Here is a 25,951-nt window from a genome sequence, read left to right on the forward strand (position 1 = left end):
CCCATCCAGGTCTCCTTCTAAAGACCTTAACTCAGATGAAAGGGTTGCCAGCCACTCCACTCTGTTCCTCTTATGTACTCAAGTGTGCATCAGCCAATGAATCAGGAAGGCGATTCAGCACAAACGCAAACTGAACACTGCAGAAGCTGGACTGGCTCTCATCAATGTGCTAAGAGCCACATGGGTAAGATTAATGGAAAAGTGCTAACTAACAAATACCTTCCTGCAGGAATGTATTTTGTCCTGGTGCCTGTTGTGCTAGTAGATAGAGACACACAGGGATCAGTTTCTAATTTATTGTAAATAAATAAACATAAGTATTCAACAAGAAGATATACAATGCTACATGAGGGAGAGGAGTGAATAACAGGGTATTACCCTTCCTTTTCAAATTCCAAAGGGAACTAAAGCTTTTCCTGTTTTGTTCTTAACACAGTTTATATTTGCATGCAGCGTTTTTATTCCCTGAAATATATCATTTCCCTGTCTTGTTGTATAGCAAAGTATTTACATCCATACTAGAAGATAGAACAGCTACTGGAGTTACCAGAGTACACAACAGAGGCCAAGAAGTTGTTCACATAATTTACACAATTATACATTAAGAGCATTCCCTGTCCTGTGGCTATACCTGGCAGTCTGTTCTTCCCAACAAATACATATAATTGCAAACTATTGATTAAATAAGCTATGTGATCACTATTTAACAGACCCACAGAAGGAGTAGTTATAGAAACTACAGAAGTAGTTACTTCGGTTGCTCTATGCAACTAAAACCATTACAGGGAGGGGAAAAATGTTATTGTTTTGTGCATAGCAAACTTAAATTGCAAATATTTAATCAGTGTTATTTTTATACATTTGAGATCTCATACATACAGACTTTACAAAGACTAAGACATATTCTAGGTTAAGATTTTAAATTTTAAAAAGTAAACATATCTTAAAACTCACTATTGTTTCACAACTATTTTGCTATTGCCTGCTATTTACACTCAAGACAATGAAGTCGGTTTTGTTTTTTAATTTCCTTGGGGAGGAAAAAAAAAGATTCAGATGAATACCAGAAGGAAAAAAAATTCCAGTCATATTGGAAATACATTTGCCCCTTCTGTCCTTTCGTGAGAATGCATTTGGACAGTATACACTAGAAACAGTCTTCATTTATGAATTCCTTTTAGAACCCTGATGTAAGCAGCCCAACAACATAGTATATTTCCAAAGCTAATTTTTGCCTCAGAGAGCTCTGCTGAGGGTTGTGCAGAGACAAAAACAAACTCTTTCTCTGTTTCTTTTTGTTGTTGTTTGTTTTTCCATTTTGCTTTTTAAAATATAATTTCAATCTTAATAACAGGTCGGTACCTTTTTGCAGCAGATGAAAGAGTTTCTTTTCTGGCAACAGATACAGAGGAACTGTGGCTTGTTTTTCTGCTTCCCGTACTCCCATTGGTTATACAGGACATTGAGATAGCTTCTCGGAGGCTTGGCTGACCTAGAAAAAAAAAAAAAGAAAAAGAGAAAAAAAAAGAGCATAAGTGTTTACATCTGCAACTCAAAGATCCATCAGAAAAAAACACGAGCTCTCAGAGGTGGACCTGGTATCCCACAGAAGCAAGCTGAAATGCTCAGGACTACCATCCAGTTGGTATCCAATGATGTACTTTCATGAAAGACTTAACATAACTAGAGAAGGGAGACCCAAGACCCTTAGAAAGGCAAGAATACACTCTTACGGGAATTAGCCTCTCTACTGCCACACTGCCAGCAAATAGCTTACTTCAGTGACATGCCACATCTCTTTCCAGTTGTGATCCTTAGGAAGAATTACAGGTTATGGCTAGCCTTAGTAAATTGGTTAGCTTGGACAGCTGTAGTACAGCAGATCAGATTATTTCAACTCTTTTTCAAAACCATCACAGTTCACAAATAATACCACATGAGGTTTGTTGCTTTCAATTTTTTTTTTCCCCACTGAAGTTCAAAGAAGTTGCAAACAGAAGCCCTCTCTGTACTGAGACTTATCAAGTTATCCCTTAAGGAATATCTCTTAAGTTAACCCCTAAGGGTTGTGATACTAAGAATTAAAAAGAAAATCAAAGGTGGTGGTGTTTGTTTTTTTTGTTTGTTTTATTTTGTTTGTTTGTTTGTTTTTGTTTTCTCATTTGTTTGTTTTTCAGCTGCCCTTTCCCATCTTAAAAAGATATCTACTTTTGAGCATATGAAATATGGTAAAATTATTTCCAATATAGCTTTCTCCACTGAATATCTGCCCTCTCCAGTGAATGCTGCAGACTCCCTCCAGGGATGAATCAAGATTGTGTATGTGAAGAAGGCTGTTTGTCAGATGCCCACTTCACTCATTGCAGAAGTTTGAAAGTATGCAGTGAATGTGGGAGGGGACTGCAAGAAAGAGGGGGGAGCAAAGGCTCTTCTATTTAAAGAGCTGAATGCTAGCCTGGCAATTGGCTCCTAGACCTTCCTGTGCCACAGGCTGTCAGTTAACTAAATAAAAGGCATTTTACCTAAACCTGACATTTCATTATTTTCCCCTAATTATCCCCCTTTCTCTTTTTTTTTTTTTTTTTTTTTGGTGCCTGTCTTATTTTTAAGGTCATATACAGAAAAATGTTTTGTCCCCTCCTTCCCTCCTAGTTCTGAGCTTTCCCCTCTGAAGCATTACATGTACTGAAAAGAAATCTAGGCTACTCTCACATTAAGCATCCAAAGATCAGTGCTCACTTTTGACCCCATCTCTGTGTCACGTCTCCATTGCATAAACAGCAAATTGCTACTGCATTTCAGGGGCTCGTGATGTCCAGTCACTCAGACTTCAGCAACAAGCATGAAGTACACGACTGACAGGAAAATTACACGTCCGTGCTCATGGCAGGCTTGGAATAGTGAGAAATAGATAAGGCATGAGGCCGCACGTTGAAGATAAAAGTGACTAGTAAAAAAATAGTCAGGGAGAATCAACTCTGTGCACTGAGGGCAAACTCATGAGGATGCATTATTAAAACCATACCAGCATTTGGTCAATTTGTCAAACTGCAGTTCTATCAGGCAGGCTGAGAGACAAATTAATTCTTATTTTAAACAAGCGCTTTACATGCAAGAAAGATCTGTCAAGGGAATATTAGATTTCAGAACTATTTGGATGAAGGCTGAAAAGGGTTGACATGCATCCTGCTTCAAACATACTGAGCAGCATGTGACCATCTGAAATTCATATCAGAAGTGCCAAAAGGAACATGTGGAATATCCAAGGCAGAAATGAGACTAAAGGAGATCCGAACAAAGTAAAGGCACGCTTAAGTGCAGAAACGCTGCAAAGATCATGGTTGTTTTTCCTAAATGCTGCACAAATCAGCTTTGCTTGATTCCTTCCAACCTGTACTTCTTAAAAATAACTTTATGGTAGACATATTTGCAATATAGAATTTAAAGGTTAACGTAATGTATAAAACCACAAAAACTCAGAGTTTTACCCCTTTCTGTAACTTTAATGCAAGAACAAAAGCATGCGAGCTTAAAAAGCACTTTTAGCATTAGAAGCCTATAAATTAACTTCTTTTCTTTTCAGTGACAAAGTAAATCATTTTCTTTGTGGAGATGCATAATATCAAGGCCTATGATTCACTCTTGAACTGCATATGACCTTAACATCTCTGTCTGCTCATCGTAATAGATCAATGCCTCTCCAACCAGCACTAGGCACAGCTTTCCAGAAATGTGAATTGGGAGATATAATAATAGAAGCGATTCTCAGTACTGCTGGAAAAGCATTCAGTGAACAGTGTAAAGAACAGCAATACTTCCAACAAAGTACAGAAACTTTCTAAGACTGAAAAAAAAAAAAAAAAAAAAAAAAAAAGAGATAAAAGAAGCTCCTTTTTCTTAATCAATAAGCACACTGATATTTTGTTCAGAGAGTTTTTAGGATTTCCCCTCAAAGTAGAGAAAGTGCTGGTTTCATCTTGCATCCAATGACAAAACTGATCATGAGTAAAACTGCACATCATTGAATGCTCATGACAAGAATGTGCTCTACTCCATGCAATGATGAATGCAATAATTAGAAGGGGGAATTAGTCAATAAGGCAGCGAGGCAACTGTTACGTGTTACATGCTTTTTGAGAAGGGGATTTTGATGGTAGATCTGCAGAATACCTCATTATTTCAACAAGTGCATGCAAAATTAAGTTTGAGATAAAGATTCTTAAATGAAAATAAAAACAGTTTTTGTAAAATGACTAATGATTACCATAACAGAGATTTCCGCAATCATTAATTTATTGAAAAATGGAACAAAATATTTGCACACAGACCAACACTACAAAATGTGAGGAAAAAAAAATGAACTGGCAGATTATTTTTTTCAAGTGTCGAAAATATATCAGCATCTCTTCGAACCAAGATAAAATCTTGGTCAGTCAGAGTTCAGTGTGCCACACAATGCACAATGAAACATAAAAATGAGCAAACAAAAAACATACACACACACACACAAAAAATACTCAACACCCTCAAGAAATAAGCCCCCTTCCAGACTCTGTGTATTACATTGCAACATGGTATTCTAAAAATGACCATCAGAAAACCTATTTTTAAAAGGGAAAAAATATCAAGTAAATGTCTAATTGCTTGTCGACAAAATATGTTTAAATTTTTAAGCTGTGGTGGAGAAGGAGGAAGGGACACCTTAAGCACCAAGCAAGCCGCAGACAGCAGAGCATTAAAGGCTTGCTCCCCATGGGTTCAGACAGCACCAGGCTCTTTTCAGCCAGGATCAGAGCCCTGGGGAAGCTGCTCCAAGGCATACAGTCCTCCTCATGACTTTTAACCAGAGGATCTCTGCAGTCAAATCAGTTTGAAAATTAATAGCATCACAAGCTGTTTCTTCATGGCAAAGATAGCTTTTCTTTCAGCAAAGCAGTGAAAACCTGTGAAATAATGAAGCAGCTCGGGAGAACACAGATTCCGTGTCAATGAACAACTGAGTTGTCCCACCATTCAGATTGCATGTCTTTGCCACTATCATGTTGTACGTCTCTTACTAGCATAAATAGTCTGAAATTTTCAGGCTGAACAGCACTCAGCTTTATCTGTTGGTTTAGAACAAAAGCCAGACATAAACTGAACATACAATGAAAGCCAGCGCGTGGTAACCAGGATTAAAGCCAAATTGTCAGAGATCAAAGTGGTAAAAATGTCTTTTATGGATAGTAGATTCATCTCTGTTCTGATAATTTTCACAAAATATTATCCCTTGAGTTCAAAGAAGCATTTCGTTAACATCTGTCAAGTACACAAGTGTGTGAAAGAAAGATAAGTAGGATTAGAAAACACAAACCACAACAAACCAAGAATCTATTTCCAACCCTTTATCAGCCTCGATTAGCTAACTGGGGGAAAACTGAGGTACAGCTGTAAGAGGCAGTGGTAAGTTTTGAAAATACATGTCTCGTGAACTTTTCTTTCTAAACATACATATAACATACTAGAGCTGAAGTTAGTGATTCAGTTATCTTCTCCAAACCGCTTATAGTTTATTATCGCCTTTGGTAACAGGAACAATGAGTATCTGAGTATCTTTATATTTGCTGATCCTCACAGGCAAACTGCCTTCCTTCCAAAGAAATGCCAAACCTTTCACTTCTTAGGATAGTTGCAATTTCAACTAAGTGTAAATATGTTAAAATACTTTCTCTTTACACCTTTTTTGTTTTTACAAAACAAAACAAACAAACAAAAAAACCTCAATAATTCTTTCTAAGAAAAAAAAAAAAAGATTTTTTTCTAAGATTAAAACAACAACAACAATAAAGCCCTTCAACAAAAGCCCTTATGATATTTTATTTTCAGCAGAACTTGGAAAAGATGTCTAGATATCTCAAATAGATTACATTCAAAGGGGTTTCCTGTAAATAAGTCTGACATCTTGAAGAACAGAAACACAGTTTAGTACTCCTACCAAATAAATGTACAGTATTTGCTCAACCACTCTGTTAGTCATCAGACAACACACACAGGTGAGCCACAGAAAAACAGACCTAAATAGTTCTAAGTGCAGCAGAACATAAGGCTTTATCTGCACTTCCTTCCTAAAAGAAAACCATCAAAACCAAACTTGAAAGTATGACAAATCCTAAACTTCAAGATGTTATAAGACATTGTATCAAAGCAGCTGTAGTCACTTCTTTGTTTCTAAAGTTTCAAAGAATGTCAAGTCACTTGACTGATGGAAGACTGGCAAAGAAATGGCTTGGGAGCACTAAAGCTCCATTTGAGAAGAGTACTCTATTCTGAAGGGCTGGGAACAATTTCTTTGGTGTTGAGGTTTATTCAATTACTTTACTTACACTGTCAAATTCTGATTGAGACTTCTTAAGCAGCAAAAATGTTCTGTTCTTCTATCCCAGGAGAAAAAGCTACAGGTCAGGGTGAGATACCACTTCTCCAGTAAAGAATGATATGAATCAGGATAAAAAATAGATCAGCTGCCTTTACTAACTATGGCTTATACTTCACCTTGCTAATAACCCGATTTTAAAACATAATTAAGTTTTGACAAACTTTAGTATTCTTAAAACAATTACATCTACCTGAAAAAGCTTCAGACGTTTTTTTTTTTTAATTATCATTTTTAATTGAAACCCAATTTCATAAATCTCAGCTGAAAACTGAATATAAAAATTATCCCTCTTTTTCTATTATAAGGAAAAGTTTAATAGGGGCATGTTAATGTGAAACGGTTTGAGGACATATAGCTAATGCATAAGTAACTTCAGATGCAAGCAAATCTCTCTCAATAGTTAGGTTGATTACAATATTAAGATTAATTATTTATTTACAGATTTTGTATACATTTTTAGAGCTATTGACTGAAACTTTCAACGCATGCATTTCTAAGTGTAACTGATCCTTCTAGACAAAAACTAATTTTTCTGGTGTTACATTCCCAAAAGTCCAGGAGAGTCATGCTGCTGCTCTGACGCTTGGCTCTTTGGGCAGGAATTTTATAAAACTACTACTGAGGGAAACTGAAAACTTCCTCGGTTTGAGAGAGCCAACAGCTTATTAAAACAGCACAGACCTTTTCCTCCTCTCTCCCTACCATCCTATTATTTTGCTACACTTTTCCAAAGGCACCATCTACTTCCTCAACCCATTCCAAGTGAGCTGTATCCAAGCAGAAGAAATAAAAATTTAACTATGGTATTCTGAAACAATTTGATACACTCTGGCAAACAGTGATGAAAAAGCTACTGAAGTGTTATAAACAACAAGGCAGATTTTATTCTGAAAAAGCTAACTGCATCATTTAGCTACTCCAAGATTGCAATTCTTAGCTTGAGAAGTATCATGGAGAATAGTAGAGCAGCACCTCAGGAGAATTTGTCCACACTCTTCCTAAAAAGCACACAAATGCATAAAAGCATGTCCAAAATTGTAAGAAGACTATGGAAAACGAATAAGGGTACTGATCACCACAACTGAAAAACACTCTTCTACAGTTGCTTTGAGAATTTTTATCAATGAACAGGATTATCAGGTAAGAGAAATTAAAATAATAATAATAATTTGCTCTTCGCTTTTCTTTCCTCAACTTGGTTTAGCTAGCTAATGCCCTTCAGTTCATTAACACTCTCTAGATTCAAATTCTCTGAATAGCTGAAGAACATCAAGAATAGTAAGAAAAATTACAGAAGGCAGAAGAAAAAGAGAAGACAAGGAAAAAAAAGGGGGAAGTAGTAAAGAGAAAAAAAAAAAAAATTAATGCAGAAAGAACAGATGGCACTAAAACCAGTACCTGGAAAACCCATTAAGACCTCAAGAGTGTCATTATTTGTTATGTGAGCATACAGCCTGCAGACTTCAATTGGACTATTCCCATGAGTAAAACGACACACGTATATGCTTGCCAAGTTAATCTTACTATCATGAATAAGAACCTATAACCTATCTCTCTGATGAACATTTTCTATCTACCGTTCCATTTTCAGTTTTAATGTTTAATAATTAGACAACATAAATATATACGCTGTCATTAAGAAAAATTATGCACATTGGAATGTTTTAAAAAGAAAAGTACTAATAAAAGCCTATGTTATGCTTTCATTAATGTATCTTACTGAACACCTTAAGTCAGTTTTTGTTAATAAAATAAAATGATTTCATGTTATTGAAATGAAACCATTTTTGAGATAAAGTAAAAAAAATACAACTGAAGTGTTTTGTTTACATTACTGCAATGAGGTGGAATTTGATACAAGATACTACTTCAGAATTCTTCCTATTGAGATGTTGAACAGACATCATTTCACACCTGAGAAGGGAGCAGAAGAGTAAGGAAAACACTCCAGGTTACTATTAGAAAACCCCACTTAACAAAGAAAAAAGAATCTGCATTTCCAATATGCAGCTGCTACTGCAGATCCCCAAGATCTCTGCCATAAGTAAAACAAATGCCTCTTGGTCAGCCAGTCCACACTGTCACGGGAGGCCCCCTCTGCAAATTGCCATCCACTTCTTGAACTTCACTTTGTGACCTAAATTTTCACACAAGTTATTTGATATCAATTCTTGCCCAAGGAATAGGAAATATTTCCTATTTCAGGGGTTTAGCCTGTGACAAGTCACATCGTTACTTCCAAGTCCAGAAAAAGGACATGAAATCTGTTTCTCTGTGGGCAGAGATCAGCTGTAATTTCTGGTAGATGGACGCTTTCTCAGGCAAGAGCTCCTACCCCAGTAATATGTTGAGTCTGAGCTATTTTACTGGTGCCATTGTGCACCACAAACTTGTCTCCACACCCAGAGCCTGAGGAATGAATTCTCCCGTTACACACATTTTGACACCCTGAAAGATTTTAATAGGTTTACCAGGCACCAGCTGTGAGCCAATCTATCGTGCTGGCAGCCACAAGTACCAGACTGCTTTATGCTTTCCTTTTCTTCAGTGTCCAGGTAATCTTTGTTTTGGGAACTTTTTGTGAATGTTAACAGCATCAATCATGCATCAACAGCAGAGACATGTGACAACAAGAGCACAGAGCTGCCAAAAGCAAAGAACTTCCCATAGAAATATTCCTTGCCAAGACGTCTATAAAGCAAAACAAAATGAGAAAAAAAAAAAAAAAAAAAAAACAACAACAACACAAAACAGCAAAACCCCAAATGCTCCCACACACTACAACCCACCCTACCTAACCCCTTTCTTCCCCAAACCCTGTAGCTGCTGGGGACCTGTTCTCTAACCAGCCCCTTTCATGTTTCTAAGAGTGTTCAACATGACCTGCAGTTCAGACCCGACTAATTTTGCCATTCCATAGTTATCCTTAGCTGAGAGCAGAGATGCAGAAGTAATATCAAGGCCTTTTTATTTTGAAAAGATGTTCTCTATTCAGAAGGGCTTTACATAGAGAAATACTGAAAAGGAAGACATGCCACATCAGAACACAATCTGCTTTTTGTGTGCAATAGCAGGTGTGTCGATTCTGCTGCAATCCCTGCTAGAGGGGATTGCAATTTCCCTCTTACAGCGTCTCCACTTCATGTTCTACTAGGAGGCACTGAGGTGGCTTAAAAACCTCACGCTCTGGCTTATCTCATACAGTTTGCACATCACCTAGCACCATATAAAGAGGAGTTTGCTTGAGTCACAGCTAGACAGTCAAAATTGTAGGCAGTAATCTACTAATAGTCCACGGAGTATGTATAAATAAAAATCTACCAATGCCTGTCAAATTGTTTACCAAAGACTGGACTATATTCAAAATAAGCATGCAACAATAGTTACCTAGGAAAAAAGAAAAGCAAAGACTGCAAGAATAATACAAGGAATTCTAGCTTCAGCTATGGCTGATGCAATCAATCAATCTAAAATAAAGGGATAAGAAAAGTAAGAACAGAATTGGCTCACCAGATATGCAATGCAGACAAACTAACAAAAAGGATGAAGAGATCTGTTCCTACACCAAGTTGAGCTATCAGCTTCAGAATGAGAAAAGTCAGTTACAAAATGATCTGTATTTGCCCCCTTCAGCATGATTTGGCCTGTTCACTACACTTATTTTTAGCTTATGAAAAATCTCTCTTGAAAGACACTGCTGAGCTGGTTACAGAAAAAATGGAGAGGTTTTAGAAAACATTTCATCAGCAAGTAGGAAAGACTCATTCAAACTGGGTTAGATATTGTCTGCTACTTGGATTAAAAATCTGTTTGATGAAAAGATTCAAGATGGCTTTTTCGGGTACTGTGACTTTTGCAAGTTCAATTTATTTCAGATTTATCTGACCATCTTGCCATACTTCAAATTAAACACCTCTCTCAATTCAAAAATACATACGCATCTTTTTTTGTTGTTCATTATTAAGGTGAACATGCAATCAAGCACTGCTGTAGAGACAAATACTTCTGTGAACCAAAGCCTCAGCTTTTTTTTTTCATTAAAACTGTCTACAGTATTACAAAAAGGTATGCATGATCTCATTTTAAAATGTTTATTAAAATATCAGTGTTTAAGTTTGAATCAATATTAATATCAAGTTCATTCTTAAAGTTTAATTTCAACCTTGTAGAAAATTTCAGTGATCGTACGTGAACGACCTCTTTCCTTGGTGACATCCTTGTACTATCTATCCACAACTGCTTTCATGATAAACAGTGAAGCTAAGGTGTCACCTGGTAGTATTAGTTAACTGAAGACAACAGGGATACATCCTCCACAAATTAAATACAGTGCCAGTTAGTCATAATTAATTTATGTTCAATGTATTAGTTCGTACATGTACATTTCACCCCCACTCTCACCTCTATCTTGAGTTACGTGCTGCTGTCATTAATTGCTAGAAATGTAGTATCGAAATGCTGAAGGTATGTAGATCCTCCATCCTTTCCCACCCAGAGGAATAATTATTTTTCATTGAATAAATTCACCTGGAGAACTCAGTATGGCCACAAGGCTCCCAGAGTCTGTAAGACGGCCCCAAGGCATTCTGCAAAACTCTGCAAGCTTGCCCTGCCTGTGAACTGCATTTGCTAGATATTAGACAATTCCAAGCCAAAGGTCTTTATATCCGTATTTATGCACATCCCAATTCCTCTGCATGTAAACAGGAAGAATAAGGCTCTATGTTGCATTCATTTTGCCCAGTTTTCCACAGACATTTTCTTTTTGTCATAATGGACAGCAGACAGCAAAGATTGATTTAGCTGAAATACTTGCTTGAGCTTTATTTAAACGGAGTTAGACAAGGAAGTCTCAATCTTGATGAGACCAGAGATACATATCAGGCAGATAAAGCTGCATTTATAAGCAGGGTTGACAACAGTCTACCATTTAGCAAGTAAGAGAGAATGGCAGGATTCAGAGCCAAAGCCAATTAAGTGTCATCACTTCCTTCCATCTGGCAGAGAGACTACAAAAACACTTAATTAAGGAATTTGATCTCCCTGCCACATCCAAAACAATTCAAACTTTCAGAATTTTCAGCTTTTGCATTTTCAACCTGTATAATGCAGCCACCCAAACAAACATATGCTCTGGTGTGTCAGTTCAGTGTTATGCTAGTGTTGGTGTAATGGGTGTACTTCAAGGCTGAAGTACAAGGGTTGAGCCGAGTGAATTCTGGGCTGCATAGTTTCATGGGGGTAAATGCATTTATGGTGAACTAGAACTGTGAATTATCTGAAATAAAACCTAACCTTTTATTTAATCATAGGCCGAACATATGTCACATCTGTATACAGCTGTAGTTCTCTCTCTATACACAATTTTAAGTTGGAGTAAATCCCACTAACAATGCAAGTACTTCTCCAGAACAGAAAAGGAAACGCTCATGGAAAAAACATGATACATTCACACACATTTGTACAAATTAGTGCAAGCAGGATCTAGTTCCTTTACTTTTAAACAACCCCATATATTTCAAAGTTACAGTGTAAAGGTTAGCTGCTAGAGATACTGTTAAATGGATGTCCATTTCTTATAAGAAACCTACTGGTGTTTATCCTTGCAGGTGAAGAAAAATAAACTAGAAACTTCAATTTATTTTTTTAATTAAGAATTGAGGAGCGGGGGAAATGTAGACTTTAATACAGCCCTTCAGCTGAATAACTTATATATGAAGTCAAAGCTCAGACTTAGAGCTCCCTGTAAGCTTCAGAAACCGTTGGCAGCTTAAAGACCGCAGCTGTAAAGCAGTCCACTGTTTAAATTAAATGAACCTTTTTAGAAGAATTAAGGTAAATTTCCAGTGGCCATAAATACATATAAATGTTAGAAAATGGCAAAATTATTAAGCATATTTCAAATAGCTATTAGTCATATACTGCAAAGCTGACAATAAAAAAAAAAAATTACCCTGTTCCTCACAAAATATACTTGCTTTTTCAGATGACACAGAAAAGGGGGAAAAAGTCACCAACAGAGAACATTCTAAATGATAACATTTTGACTCTAGAAAGAATTTACCAAATATGGGCTTACCCTTACTTGGTGCTGATTTTCTCACAGAAGCTACATGGTCTTCAGAGATAGCAAGGCGCCTTAGCACATCAGCCAGCGCTGCTTTTAGGACAGTGATTTCATCTTCTTGCTGCTGAACTCTCAGCTCCAGGGCTGAAAGTCGGTCTTGGACATCGGATGTGCTTGCAGCTGAGATGCTGTCATCTGTATGGAAGGGAAAGAGAGTAGAAAGAGTTTTAACTGTTTTGTTCTAAACCAAAAGCCATAGAAAGACACAGAATGAGTATGTCTATCCCATCATTTTGAAGTACTGAAGATGAACAAATATGTTCAGGCAAAGAAGGAAAGGATATGTATCATATGAATGCTTCAAGAGAGAAGTGCAGCTAATCATTAACTTAGAAGGCTTAAGCAGCATGGTTCTACCACAGTCAGAAGAGGAAATTACTTTCTGTTAAAAGCGTAGAAGGAAAAACATGCTTACCAGTAGAAGAAAGACTGAAATCAAGTTTATTTACATAGCCAACTGAATTAACCCCAAATTATAAAATTGAGGTTAAATTTTGCAAAATATTCTTTAAGAACTGTTCAAGAATTTTAAACAAGGTCTTTAGTTTTAAAACAAGACATAAAATTATAAAAAAAGCATATCCATAGTTGAACATACTAGTATTGCTAGCCATGATCTAATTGCATCAAGTGACAATCTCAATTTAAATGGTCTAGATCTGAGTTCTTAACTCCAATCCTTTCTCTGTACTTTTTTTCACATCACCACCCTGCATGAGCCAAAAAATAAAAAATAAAAAACAAGAGAGAAAGAGAGAGAGGGAAAAAAATGACATTATAACATTTGGCCTGACGTGAACAGAAAGTAAATACACTACAAAAAGGTTCCAAAAACTTATTTGGCCACACAGAGATAGATTAGCATTGAAGGCGCAATCCAGCCAAATCTATTCTTCAGTGGTAAAAAGGAAATTACAGCTTCTGCATATTCTTTGCTTTTGACAGTTCTTTGCATTACTTCTGCCAAGCCAAAATAACACATAACAGATTTTTGTATTTGGCTGTTCCAATAAGTCAGAGTCCAACCACTAAAAAAGACCCATAGAAGAATATGTTGCTCAATCACAAAGTACTGAATTCCTTATCCATCCTCACTTAGGCTTACTAGAACTCAGGATTCAACAGGTTTACAAAATTTTTTACAGCCTGAGTTCTGCAAAGAGACAGTATGAGTTCATATTTTATGAAACATATCCAAACAGAAAATTCACACATAAGGAAAAATAACTGGATGTTATTACTGTCAATTTATAATCTAAATTTTAGTTCACTAATGTGATGAATACCTAACAAAGGAATAATAAGTTATCATAAAGCCATAGCCTTAAAATTCTATTTTTGACTAAATTCCTTAATTAAATTCCTTTGAAATACTTGTATAAGGGTATCACTCTTAAAGTGAATGTTTCATAAGCAAATGAAACACAGGCCAAAATGGTTCAAAGAATTAAATATGAAAGAGATTATGGATTTTAGTGACAGCTTTAAAGCAGAAAGCCTTTGTGTATGATAATCACTACTGAAGGAGCAAGAATTTAGCTAAGTGAAAAAAAATTACAATATTACTTTTACAACATGAAAAAAGTCCCATAAGGAATTAGTAAAACAAAGTAATAGTAGTAGTGAAATGAATTTGTAACTACTATTAAACCAGAAGGCATGGTTACAATTACACTGATATGACAACTCCTAAAGAAGACAGTTTTGCACAACAATTTAATTCACTATTTTGTTAAACTAGAAGCAGAAGTGCATTACTGCATGGCTAATACTGTATTCATTTACACTATTAAATAAGAACTGAAGGGAAATTAATAAGGTATGCAATCAGACTGAGATCCAGAAATAGTAAATCAGAACACCTCTGAACAAAATGTCTGTAGTATCACTAGCCACCAAAAACACCTCATCTATCCAAAAAAGGTCATTTTTTAAGAAGTTATTTTAATGACTCTAAAACCCAACCTATTCAGTTCTCTTTCTAGTATTTTAGAAATCCACACCAGTGACTGCTATTCCAGGTTGGAAAGAACTGTGAAAGATTCTTATATTAAAAATCCCATTTTCAAAACATAAAAAAAAGATCTCGTTTAAGGAGTTACTGGAGGTTCCTACAAACACATGTACCTATATTGCATGTTAAAAGGAAGTAAATTTATGTAAATTTATGTAAATTTACTTCATAAAGTCAAGAAGAGTTTTGACTTTAGGGAAGTGGATTGAAAGAGGCACCATATAATTCATACTTCTATTGCAATCACAATATTAGCCTTTGTATAAATGCAGAGGACAAGCCAAAACGAACATTGGACCAAACAACAACAATTATTTTCAAAGTAACTTTTATGACCTTTGCATCTCATCTTACACTACCAGCAGTCCAAACAAACACAGAAGTTTGACATCTCCTTAACGCTTTTTTCCTTTTTTGTCTGCCAAAGCCTTCAATTAATGAACTATTAAAAAGTCTTATTATGGATAAATTCCCAGGATCTTTAAATATGCAGCAGATTACTGTAAAACATTTGTAAAAGGAGTGAGTAGCTCTCTGTAAACTGTGTCAAATCTTCATTTTAGAAACTAGATGTTATTGTTTCCCCTGCATGGAGCCCAAATAATAGTAATCACCAAACCAGGAAAGGCTCCATTACTGGATTCAGTCTGATAAGCATTGATAAAAGTGCTCTACTAGAGCTGCTTTTTTTTTTTTTTTTTTCCCCTCCCCCCAGTTGACTACCAACATTTACTAGACTGCCTCTGCTAAATCCCAGGAAAGGGTTGCAGTAGATGTCTCCTGCAGTCCTCTAAGCCACAGCTATGCCACTCATTAGAAATCTCAAAGGGGCACGGGAGAGCAAGTCTTCCTGCCCAGAAGGGTTAGCTGCAATGCTCTGACCTCCTCAACATAAAGTGGGATGGTGAAGTTGGCTGATTCCGGTCTCTGTAACCCATGCTATGGAGTCTCAGACCTTTAAGATGCACGGTGAGCTGAGGCAAAAGCACCCTCAAACCCAACTGCCTGTCAGAGGTTGCAGCTCTGTAAATGGGACATGAACAGGAAACCAAGATTAAGCCAGTTAGGTGACTCAAAAACTGGCAAAGCGACGGGCTGTGTGTGCTTAATGAGAGAAAAGAGGTTTTGCATCACTGGTGGCTGCTTTGCATTGCAAGGGGGCACATGAGACACAGCGACTGAAAGGAGAAGCTTGACAGCAGGTAGATCACTAGGAAATCAAGAATATTTTGGTTGATCAAGGATCACAGTCACACAATGGGAAGACATTTTGCTATCCTCTATCACTCTACAGAAGCAGCGTATATTCTGAGTGATGACAATTACATATTACACTGGGAACTACGAGAGAACTAAAACAAATTATTCCCAACCCAAATACCTCATCCATGACAGCAAATACTCAACTGAACTCCAACATGCCCTTCTTGGCAGTGTCTTGAAAGTCAGTCAGTTAGGGATTAGCTTAAAAGAAGATGCCTTGAAAGTAAACACAACTGCAATCCTTGAGATCATTTTAACAAATCTGCACAATACATAACTATTTTTTTTTTTCAAAATACCTGGCTCTTGTGGATTTCTTCCTTCAAAAATGCATTCTTATAATCAAAAGAATTACTTCAAAAGAAATTTAAACAAAAAGCTTCCTCTAAGGGCATGCCATTCGCCTTTCAGAGAGGAAACAGCTCTTAATGCAAGTACAAAGACAGTCACAAGTGAAGCGTAAGTCCATCTCCTCCCTCTCTCTTTGCCTACTCCTAAACATCTGGCCATTCCGTCGTGCTATATGGAGCATCTATCCAGACCTTCCATGAGCCACTCAGTTTACTAAACCAGAGGGAGATTTATTTATTCAAAGAAAAAAATTGAGTTAGGAAATAGAGCAAGAGACCTAGGTGGAATTGACTATCTATTTCAATTCATTCACTTCATTTTAAACAGGACTTTTCAGTCATCTGGCTATTTTTTGTAATAACAAAACAGAATTATTTCTGATGTGTCAGCCACACTTCCCAAGCTGTCCATGACCTACGCTCTCAAAAGAGCCAATGGAACAAGATCCATCGTGAAAAAAGCACCACCTGCAGTGCCTGCTGGTGAAAGTGAGGAGACATCCACATAGATGTGGATGGAAGGTCCTTCCATGTTGAAAAGTGGTACAAGAGTACTAGAACCCAAAGACAGCAAATATATGCTAAGTTTAAACATACAGTACTGTAACTTGCAAAATAATAAGTCTTGTTATTTTATCATAGCTTTTTTTTTTTTTTTTTTTTTTTTTTTTTTACTTTTAGCCGTTAAAACATTAATTCCTCCCCTCCTTTTGGAGTAAGCAGGAATGTATCTCCCAGCATACTGAAAAGATAAACAGATCTAACAGCCCCTTAGGCTTTCTCCAGGGACTTTGACAGAGGCATCCAATACGTCGTGATGGCACTTAACAATACTCCCAGCCCACCCATCACTCCACTTTTCACATGTCACCAACCAGGCACGTGAGGATAGCAGCATTTGAAAGGTATTTCCCTTAATCACTAGCTGCCTAGGAGAAATCTGAACTCTCTACTGTTTAAAATGTGTGTGCATACACATACACACACGCACATAGGTATATTACAACTGAACCATATATTCTGGGGCCCCTCAACAATTCCAGAGCATCCATTATCACTTCTCTCAGCCAATTCCTGCCAGCCTTGACTAAACGTAAGTAAGGGCTTGATTTTAGACATAAGCAACATTTTAGAAAAACAAATTCTACAAGCTCCAGCACATGGAAATTTAAACCACAGGATGGAAAATACTACATTTTATCCAATAAAACCACACAAACCACAGATATTTTTAAACCCCTGCCTGCCAAAGCACCCACACAGTTTTCTATGTTTTCCCCAGAGTGCTAAGAGTCTTTTATTACAGAAATGCAACCAAAATTACTTGCAGTAGCATAAAGGTCTGGATCACAATTTCTGAAGATAACTGGCCCAGTAGAACCGTTTCTCACTAGACCTGTGATATGCCCACGCGTGTAGGACGGTACGTATTTGCACAGCCTGCAACTTTTATCCTGAAGTTCAGTGAATTATTTGACTCTGGCTGAGGGATTTATTTCCAGAGAGATAACTGACAAATTTGTTTTTCTTACCATGCTAATTGAAAGAAAATTTCTTCACAGTCCTCTGCCACTTATTTTTCTTACAACCAGCTTATAAAAGATGTGAAGATCCTGTTCTGAGTCTGTAATGCATAACTTTCTAAGAAAGGAAGAACTAGACTCTACAATCTTTTGCTTGCAGTATCTCCTTCACCTCATCCAAATGTCAGTATGCATACAAACTATCTTGATTTTGTAAAGGACATGAGTCATGGAAGGAGCATGACAAGAACTGGAACTAAAACACGCAACATAAATGTGGAAAATTAAGAAAGCTTGATAGTAGTAACAGATACCTTATTCATTTCTAATGTGCCCCTGGAAGCTAGACCTGGTGGCATGGAAGCTGAGTAGGAAGTTCTCTCCAAGTTTTCCCTTGCTGCAAATTCAAGACCTTTAACACTCTTGATTACCCCATATATCTTTTCATTTGCTTTTCCTTGTTTCCCAATTTTTCCATTCAGAATTAAAACAAACAAACAAGCAAAACCTGCTCAAATTCATTAGGAAATCTGCACTTATTACTGAAGACAAAGGTAAAAGGTGTTCCTTTACTTTCTTGTAGAACAATCATGCAGATGTTTTGAAATGGCTACAGATCACTGTCTGCAGACTAGTACCCATCTTGCAGCTTGCAAATGCATGGCATGTTAGTACTTCCAGTACGAGCTAAAACTGTTATTTTTCTCTTGCACAAACATTTATTCAGGTTCTCAGGAAGAAGCAGCATGTTGTCAGTCCCCACTCAACCAGCTGCACGAGTACTATCATATTAAGAAAACTGTCTTGTACAATTCACTGAATTATTTAACATTTCGTAGTTCAATCTTAGTCCCCTTCATGCTAGTTTAAAAAAAAAAAAAAAAAAAGTATTATTCTCCATTAGCCTTTCATAACTATTTTTAAAATAATATCCACAGTAAGCTTATTCGTATATTATTTGTATAGATCCTACACAGAATCAGACCATAAAATTAAAGTGCAATGCCCAGTGCCTTAAACATTAAAAATGATCATCCTAATGAGTAATCTGCATTTTTAATCATAAACTATATAATATATATAATATAATACAGATATAAAACATTTTTCACTTTAAAATACAGCAGTGCAATCCAACCCTTTAACTGAAGGACAGAGAACTGGGTCTTAAAACCAAACCAAGCCAAAAAAAAAACCCTTAGTCAAGGCTGAAAATCTAGACTGCATCGAAAAACCTCAGTGAAAACCCCAATAGGAATATGGTTTATACTTTATGAATTTTTGTACGACTTTGATAAATGAAAACTGGCACATCTGGAATAGATCTCTATAGATTGGTATATATCATTACAAATAATCATAAAATTCAAAACTCAAAAGAAAAAAAAAACAATAAAATAACATGTTATAAACGATAAAATTAAATCATCATAGCACTGCAATATGTTTTAAAACAATAATATACAAAGATATATAATTATGTATCTATAGTTAAGATATGTATCTATAGAAAGATATATAACTATAGTGGGCAAAGTTGCATTTGGACTTTTCTATTAAGCATGCTACATATGTATAATCCAAGTTTTGTCTGTAGATGTTCCACTAGAAGATTTTATCTGGGCATGAGTATTCCGCAATGCAATAGTTGCTACCGATCTTTACAATTTTCAACTGGTTTACGATTTATTTGAAATGAGCTCGTGTCTGAGAACTGCACTATTGCAACACTACACTGAAAAGAACATCACCTGTGTTCTGAGGCAATTGCATTTAAAGAGTTGGTCTGACACATACAATGATCTACCTTTTCATCCCTAATAATTAGTTTTGCTTGTGTATGCTAAACATATTTGTGTACACAGGCTTATATTATTTTTTTTTTTCTGACATGAAAAGACAAGGGAAAGAGAAAGATTAAAATACAATACGAAAAAAAACACAACATAATAAAGTAATTTTGTAATAAAAGCGTCGACAGTATTATGATAAAAATATATTTGTAATAATCCAGTATATCTGCTGCTGTAAACAATAACTTTTAATACTGATAATCTAGAAATATATCAGCATGAAATTCACAGGGTGCAACTCCACCCATGCTGTATCTGACTAATCTGAGTGTTCAGCTTGCCTAAGTTTGCAGTAACTGGTAGTACTGACTGGGTACCCAAGTTTAACAAGAAACAGAGCAGACTTCGTACTTGCCAATGCTAACTTTGATAAGCAGACTGAGAAAACAGAACAAAGCCAACACCTGCACACACTTCTTATATTTGACATTGGTATCCACATTAATTACTTGAAGAAGCAGGTAATCATGCGGTCTCTCGTGTCCCAGGTAATCATGTGGTCTCTCGTGTCCCTTCCCCATCTGCATAGTTCGTATCAGCTCCACCTCCATTAAGATGCATCTCAATAGTACGATCATTCACTGTGTTTTCACCATCCACTAATTAAAACACTTTTTTCCTAGTGTCAGTTAGTTAGCCCTTGATGCTCCTGACATTGTCCTGAAGCACAAGACCCTTCAATGCTCAGCCTTTGACCAACAGGACATGCCCATATCTTTTTTCAGAGTGTTTCTGCATAACAGACAAGTGACCTCTAGACACCATATGTAAAATTCACGATGGCTACAGACACCTGTTTGGGATGCCCTGCATATCTCACTCAGCAGCAATCTCAGTCACCCCAGGCTCTTTTTAATATCTGATGGCACCCTATTTTCACGTCATGGCAATAGAAAGAGAGGCAGAGCATCTTCTGTTATCTAACATACACACTTGGAAGTTCACAGAGGACTTCTGCAATGAACTGCACATGCCTTAGGAGTAACATTTAGTGCACAGACAATCACAGAATCATCCAGGTTGGAAAAGACCCTCAAGATCAGTATTCCTTTGTTGAAAACATTTCATATTATGCTAGAAGCGTCAGCAATATTAACAATTGTGAACACTTCCGAGATAAAATCCTATTTAAAGAGTTATAAATTAGTAACTTTGCCAAGTAAATTGTTCAGGCTAAAAATGTCAGTGCCAGGAGCTCCTTTCCCTTATCCAGCTCTCACAGGCACCTCACACCCACAGCAATCAGGCTTTTGACATGCACAGGGCTGTCCTGCCTGCACACACCGACAAGCAAGCCTTCAGAGTTTCAAATTGGGCAATTACTTAATTAGAAAATTGAGTAATTAGCAGATGCTTTTGACCTTAATCTCATTTTAACTTCATCTGTTAAATGCAAGTATCATCCCACACTGCATAAAGGTTAATTAACACTTGTAGGCTACTGAGACACTACCATAAGTCTGCAGCAAAGTCAGTGTTGAACTTCATGTCTTTCTTTGGAAAGCACGACTAAAAGCCTTGCCATAAAAATAACGTAGTGAGCCAAGCAAAGAAAATTAAAGCAACTCAAAATAGAGAGCAACTGCATTTTAGGCAGACTTGTCTTTTCTGAGTATTGACTGACTTGGGGGAGACTAAGTAATTAAAGGCTGCACCTTACTACCCATATGATCCAGAAGACTAAAGACAGGCCTAAAGGGCTACCCCTACCGTGGCTTTTATGTTCAGTCTTTGACTTCCCACTCAACCATTTTCTTTAAACATATTTCATTGCTGCATAAATCTTAAGATAGCAGCATTAATTGTCATTGATCTGGCTCAACGCCCGAAAGGATATCGGCACTATCCAGGCTCAGACAGAAGCACCAGGATCCAAAGCAGCACACAGAGCAGGTCCAGCAAACATCCTGCAGAATTCACTGAGAAACAAGAGATCATCTGAAACACGGTGGCTTTCCAGGAGTACTTTGCCAACTCATTTACACAAAGCAGTACCCACCAGTTATCTGGAGGGCAAGGAAGTTGGTGTGCAAGTAAAATCCAGTTTGCAAAACCCTCAATCTTCACATTGCAACAACTCAGGCAAAATCCACCATTTACTGTAGTCAATCTCCTCTGCTGCAAAACATTTGCATTCAGTAGTACTCAACATAGTTTTAATAGGAAACTTATGGAAACCCTCTGAAATCTTAAATATTTATTGTTTATTCAGGCAACAAACTAATCTGAGTTTTTATTTGTGGCGTGCTTTTAAAAAAGTACATTTTTGCCCAGGAGTTATGTTTCTACTCTCTAAACTCACTGTATTCTCATCAGTCGTGAGGTCTAATTTCAGAAGGAAAACAGAAAAGCACTGAAATCATTAAGTGAGATAACATCAGCCAAAGCAACATACCCTCTTCTTTGATGAATACAATTTATTTGTACCATGCAGGGTTTATTTGCAAAATGTTACTCATCTCAAATCATGAAACACACAGATGAATGATCTTCAGCTTCTGTTATCTAGGAATCGAGTTAGACATTTCAAATGGAAATGTCGGAACACTTCTGCAATTAGTTGTCCTGGATGCTCCATCACACTGCTCTATTTTCTTTCCCCCAGGAGTCATAAATAAGTATCTAACTGTACAAACAAAGTTTATTTGATCTCATTCTGTGCTATTCTAAGCCAGTATCATAAATGTAACTATCCATCAGGTCAGGAAAAATAATGTCCTGGCCTATTTTATTAATTTCCTTTTCCAAATAAATATGTTTTTATTCATGCTGCACACTTATAAATTGGTGTTGTACAGGTTGTGCTTCTGCCAGTGGTTGCTTATATTTTATACACAGTAGGATGTTATCTTGTAGGCTCAGTATTACTTTTACACAACAAGAATATTCTCCTACTGGAATGATGGACATGTGTATGAAAATATCAATATTAGAGTATGTCCACATTAAAGAGATTAATTTCTTGATATTGATATTAAAAACAGCATAACCCATGCTATTCTTCACGTTTAAGGGAAAGCTACCGAAGCCCATCTTTTGTGGTACCATTTCAGGGTCAAAATTCAACTTTGCAGTGAATACCCCCAGTACCATCCCTCCCCAAATCCACAATTAACCTCTTTCAGGTGGGTTCACTAGATGCCACGCTCCTCCCGGGCCACCAGCCCACTGTGACTCAGTTTTGGGCTGACAGCAGCCTCAGGGCTCCCCCTCCCAAAACAACCCTTGCCCCTGCAGGGGACATGTTCCCTCTTGGTCTGCTGGGAAGAAGAGGATCCCATGGGTTTCAGTGCTCAGCAGATACATGTGTGCACCAGGGCCAGTGCACACATTGCTTATGTGACACAGCAATTTCAGATAAACACAAAAATCTGGAAGGAGACTTATCAATTCATTGCATTATCTTAGTTTTTTGGTATTTCAAGTATACGAGTTCTTCCCACTTAATTCACAACCCCATGCAGCCACTGTTTTACCTCTCTGTAAGAGAGATCATTGAGTAAAAGGCCAACTTTTTCTCTGACAAGCTAAAGCAACCTTGCAAAGTCATTATTCTCCCTTACATTTTGTTATCCACAAGCTAAGGATGGCCATGCATTCACTTCCTTGTGAAGAAAATATGCTGTAATGAGACAGAAGTACTTGTGGATGAAGTATGTAATTGTAGTTGTAACCCACTGCTGCAACCAGGGGATACAACTTGATGGTTTTAAAATCTCTTTGTGTAGGTAAAAATAGACACAAGGTTTGCTTCTGATATGTTTTTTAAAGGTTCATTGGTTTTGGGTAGTGTGGGACTAGATCTCTCTAGTCACGAGATAGATCTAGCACAACACTTAGAGCAACAGACACAAAATCCCACTTTGGGTTACCTCCACTGAGATACCTCCCTAACTTCTGCACCTGCTTGCAGCTTTGCTTACTCGAGGTGCATCCAAACCACCATTATTTTTGTTTGTTTGTTTGTTTGTTAAGTGTTGAAAAAGACTTAAAACTCCTTCATACAGAGCAGTCCTGGTATAGACACCACTAAGCTATCTGCTCCAGTTCCAGGACAAAGCACAAGCTCTGTGACTTCCACGCAGCCAAGCTGCAAGGCAGTAACTGCAACCACTCACTGCACACTAATCATCATCTCCATTGCTGTTACTACAGAGGAGAAAGTATTGAGAAATAAAGGGATATGTCCATACTATGTGTCACAGAAAACACTTCAGACCAGACAGCAAGCAGAAATACTGCTTATACTGGTGTAACTTGATAACCACCCTCAAAAAAAGGAAACTGATCATAAATACAATTTAAGAAGTGACTAGTTCTTTAGCTAAGCTCGTTTGTTTCATTGTGTTAGCAATTAATAGTCCCAGCGAAGCTCTGAGGTTAGCACCTCCTATAAACAAGGTGTGGGTGGAAAGCATTGCTCACATCTCTCCTGCTGCTGCAGCTGCTCCCACCTGATGTGAGACCTACTGCACAGTGATCAGACCTGCCATTCTGCAGCATGCGGGTCTGAGCAACTGCAAACGATACCAGGTATTGTTTGCCAAGGATATTATTTTAAACAAGTCTGACCACACATCTACCTTCAGGTGTTGCCATGTTTTCTTTAATAAGGACACCAACAACAATCACTTTCCACATACGCTCTAAACCTATGAACAAATAATATAGCAGTGAAATTAAGCTAATTTCATTCATGATGAGGAAGACTTCTAGAACAGAAGGACATATTCCTACATGTGTGTTTACAGATATATTTTAAAAAGTTAAAGTTAGTTACAGATAGGCTGGTTCCACAGAAACTAATACATGAAAATGAAGGCTGCTTCCACAGAAACTAATAGATAAAAATGAAGCCAGCTTCAATGATGGTATCGGGTCCTAATCCTGGTATTATTAGGCCTGAGCACAGCTGAAAAAGGATGTAGTAAACTGAACACCAGCAGGGAAAAACAAACAAACAAACAAACAAACAAACAAACAAAAAACAGCCCCCCCTCCCCCTCAAAAAGAAACAAAAAATAATTAAAAATAAAATAAAATAAAAAAAAGATAAGGCCTTGTTTACTCTTGATTGAGAGCAAAATAAATAGAATTTTACATTTTTTCCCCATTTGTCAGCTGGGATGTACATGGACACTACACTGATAACAAAATTTTAGTTCCAATTACAACCCAGTGATCTTTGCTTTCCCATTTAAAGTGGAAAATTCCAATTGACAAGGAGGAATTAGGTGTCATCTTTATTTAGGTTAGGGCACGCTTCTGAATCAATTCACCTGCAAGCAAACACAGACACGTAAACAGTGTTCTATGATACTACAACTTCTAAGGGGAAAAAAAAAATTAAATCACTCAACATTTGGGACTAAATACTTAGGTTCAGAATAGTTCGGCTAAGACCTTTCAAAATTTCACCTTGAACATATTTTATGTAAAAGTCCCATACAAAATCGAAGTATCATAGTCACCATGGATAAATCATATGAAACCATCATGAGTGTGTGCATGGAATTTGCCTGCATGGGAAAAACACTTCCATAGGGATGCATTTTCCTTCCTTCTCAAAAGGATCCTTTAGAAAAACACACATTTCTGATGTGGAATATTTGTCAAATTCCGTAAACATAAAAGGGACTATATTTCTATTAAGTTATTTTTAATTCCATCATGTTTTGTATCATAAACAGGTTACCTATAATCTATTCATTAGATGGATGGAGTCTTTGAAGTAGAAAAAAAGCTTCGGGTTTCTTTTCCCACTATTTGCTACAAACCAACAGTTTTTAGGTAAAAAGAACATCACTATAAATAGTAGAGGAGATGGGACTGATTACAGATGTGTCTGGCATTGGAAGTAATCAAGTACTGCAGACACTTTATAGAGAACCAAGAATTAAATCTGGTTGTGACTAAATAACACCAGTGCCATGAATCATGAATAAGCAGCCTCATGCTTTGCCCATTTTCTTCCTTATTCCTCCAAATAAGTAATTTAGTTAAGAAATGACACCAATCAAAGTCTCATTAGAAAGAAGGATTGTTCTATGCATAAGGGACAGATTCACAAAAAATTCACAAGCAGCAGAAACGCTGAGCTGCAAATGGGCCCCAGTACTTGCATACGAGCACAGGATGGGTGTGTTTGAAGTCAGCAACACCTGAACAGCATGTTCTAACCACACAACTTTGGGCTACAACCCAGCGTATGGCCACATAAACTCAGGGAGTGAGGAGAAGAGGGAGTCAACAGTATCACAGGTTCCCTGTAGTAACTACTCAAGCGTATACTCTTACTCAAGAATAAATGCCAGGCTGTTAATCCACATTTACTAACCTGCTGTGTCAACATGCTATACATTCCCACCTTCACTTAGTACTCCGCAACTCGTGTGCAAGCCCACAC

The 25,951-nt window shown here is 37.0% G+C and overlaps 1 protein-coding gene across 7 annotated transcripts in view; it reads right to left on the reverse strand.

Moving 5' to 3' along the window:
• EML4 (EMAP like 4) overlaps positions 1–25,951 on the reverse strand; it is a 156,591-nt gene that overhangs the window by 58,587 nt on the left and 72,053 nt on the right. For all 7 annotated transcript variants that reach the window (XM_084512671.1, XM_084512672.1, XM_084512670.1 and 4 more), the window contains 2 exons: positions 12,495–12,677; positions 1,363–1,492 (listed from right to left, as the gene is read on the reverse strand). In XM_084512671.1, the coding sequence (XP_084368797.1) occupies positions 1,363–1,492; positions 12,495–12,677 (313 nt within the window). The remainder of the gene's footprint in view (positions 1–1,362; positions 1,493–12,494; positions 12,678–25,951) is intronic.

The sequence above is a fragment of the Aythya ferina genome (genome assembly GCF_964211825.1).
Source record: "Aythya ferina genome assembly, chromosome: 3".
Taxonomy (NCBI): Eukaryota; Metazoa; Chordata; class Aves; order Anseriformes; family Anatidae; genus Aythya; species Aythya ferina.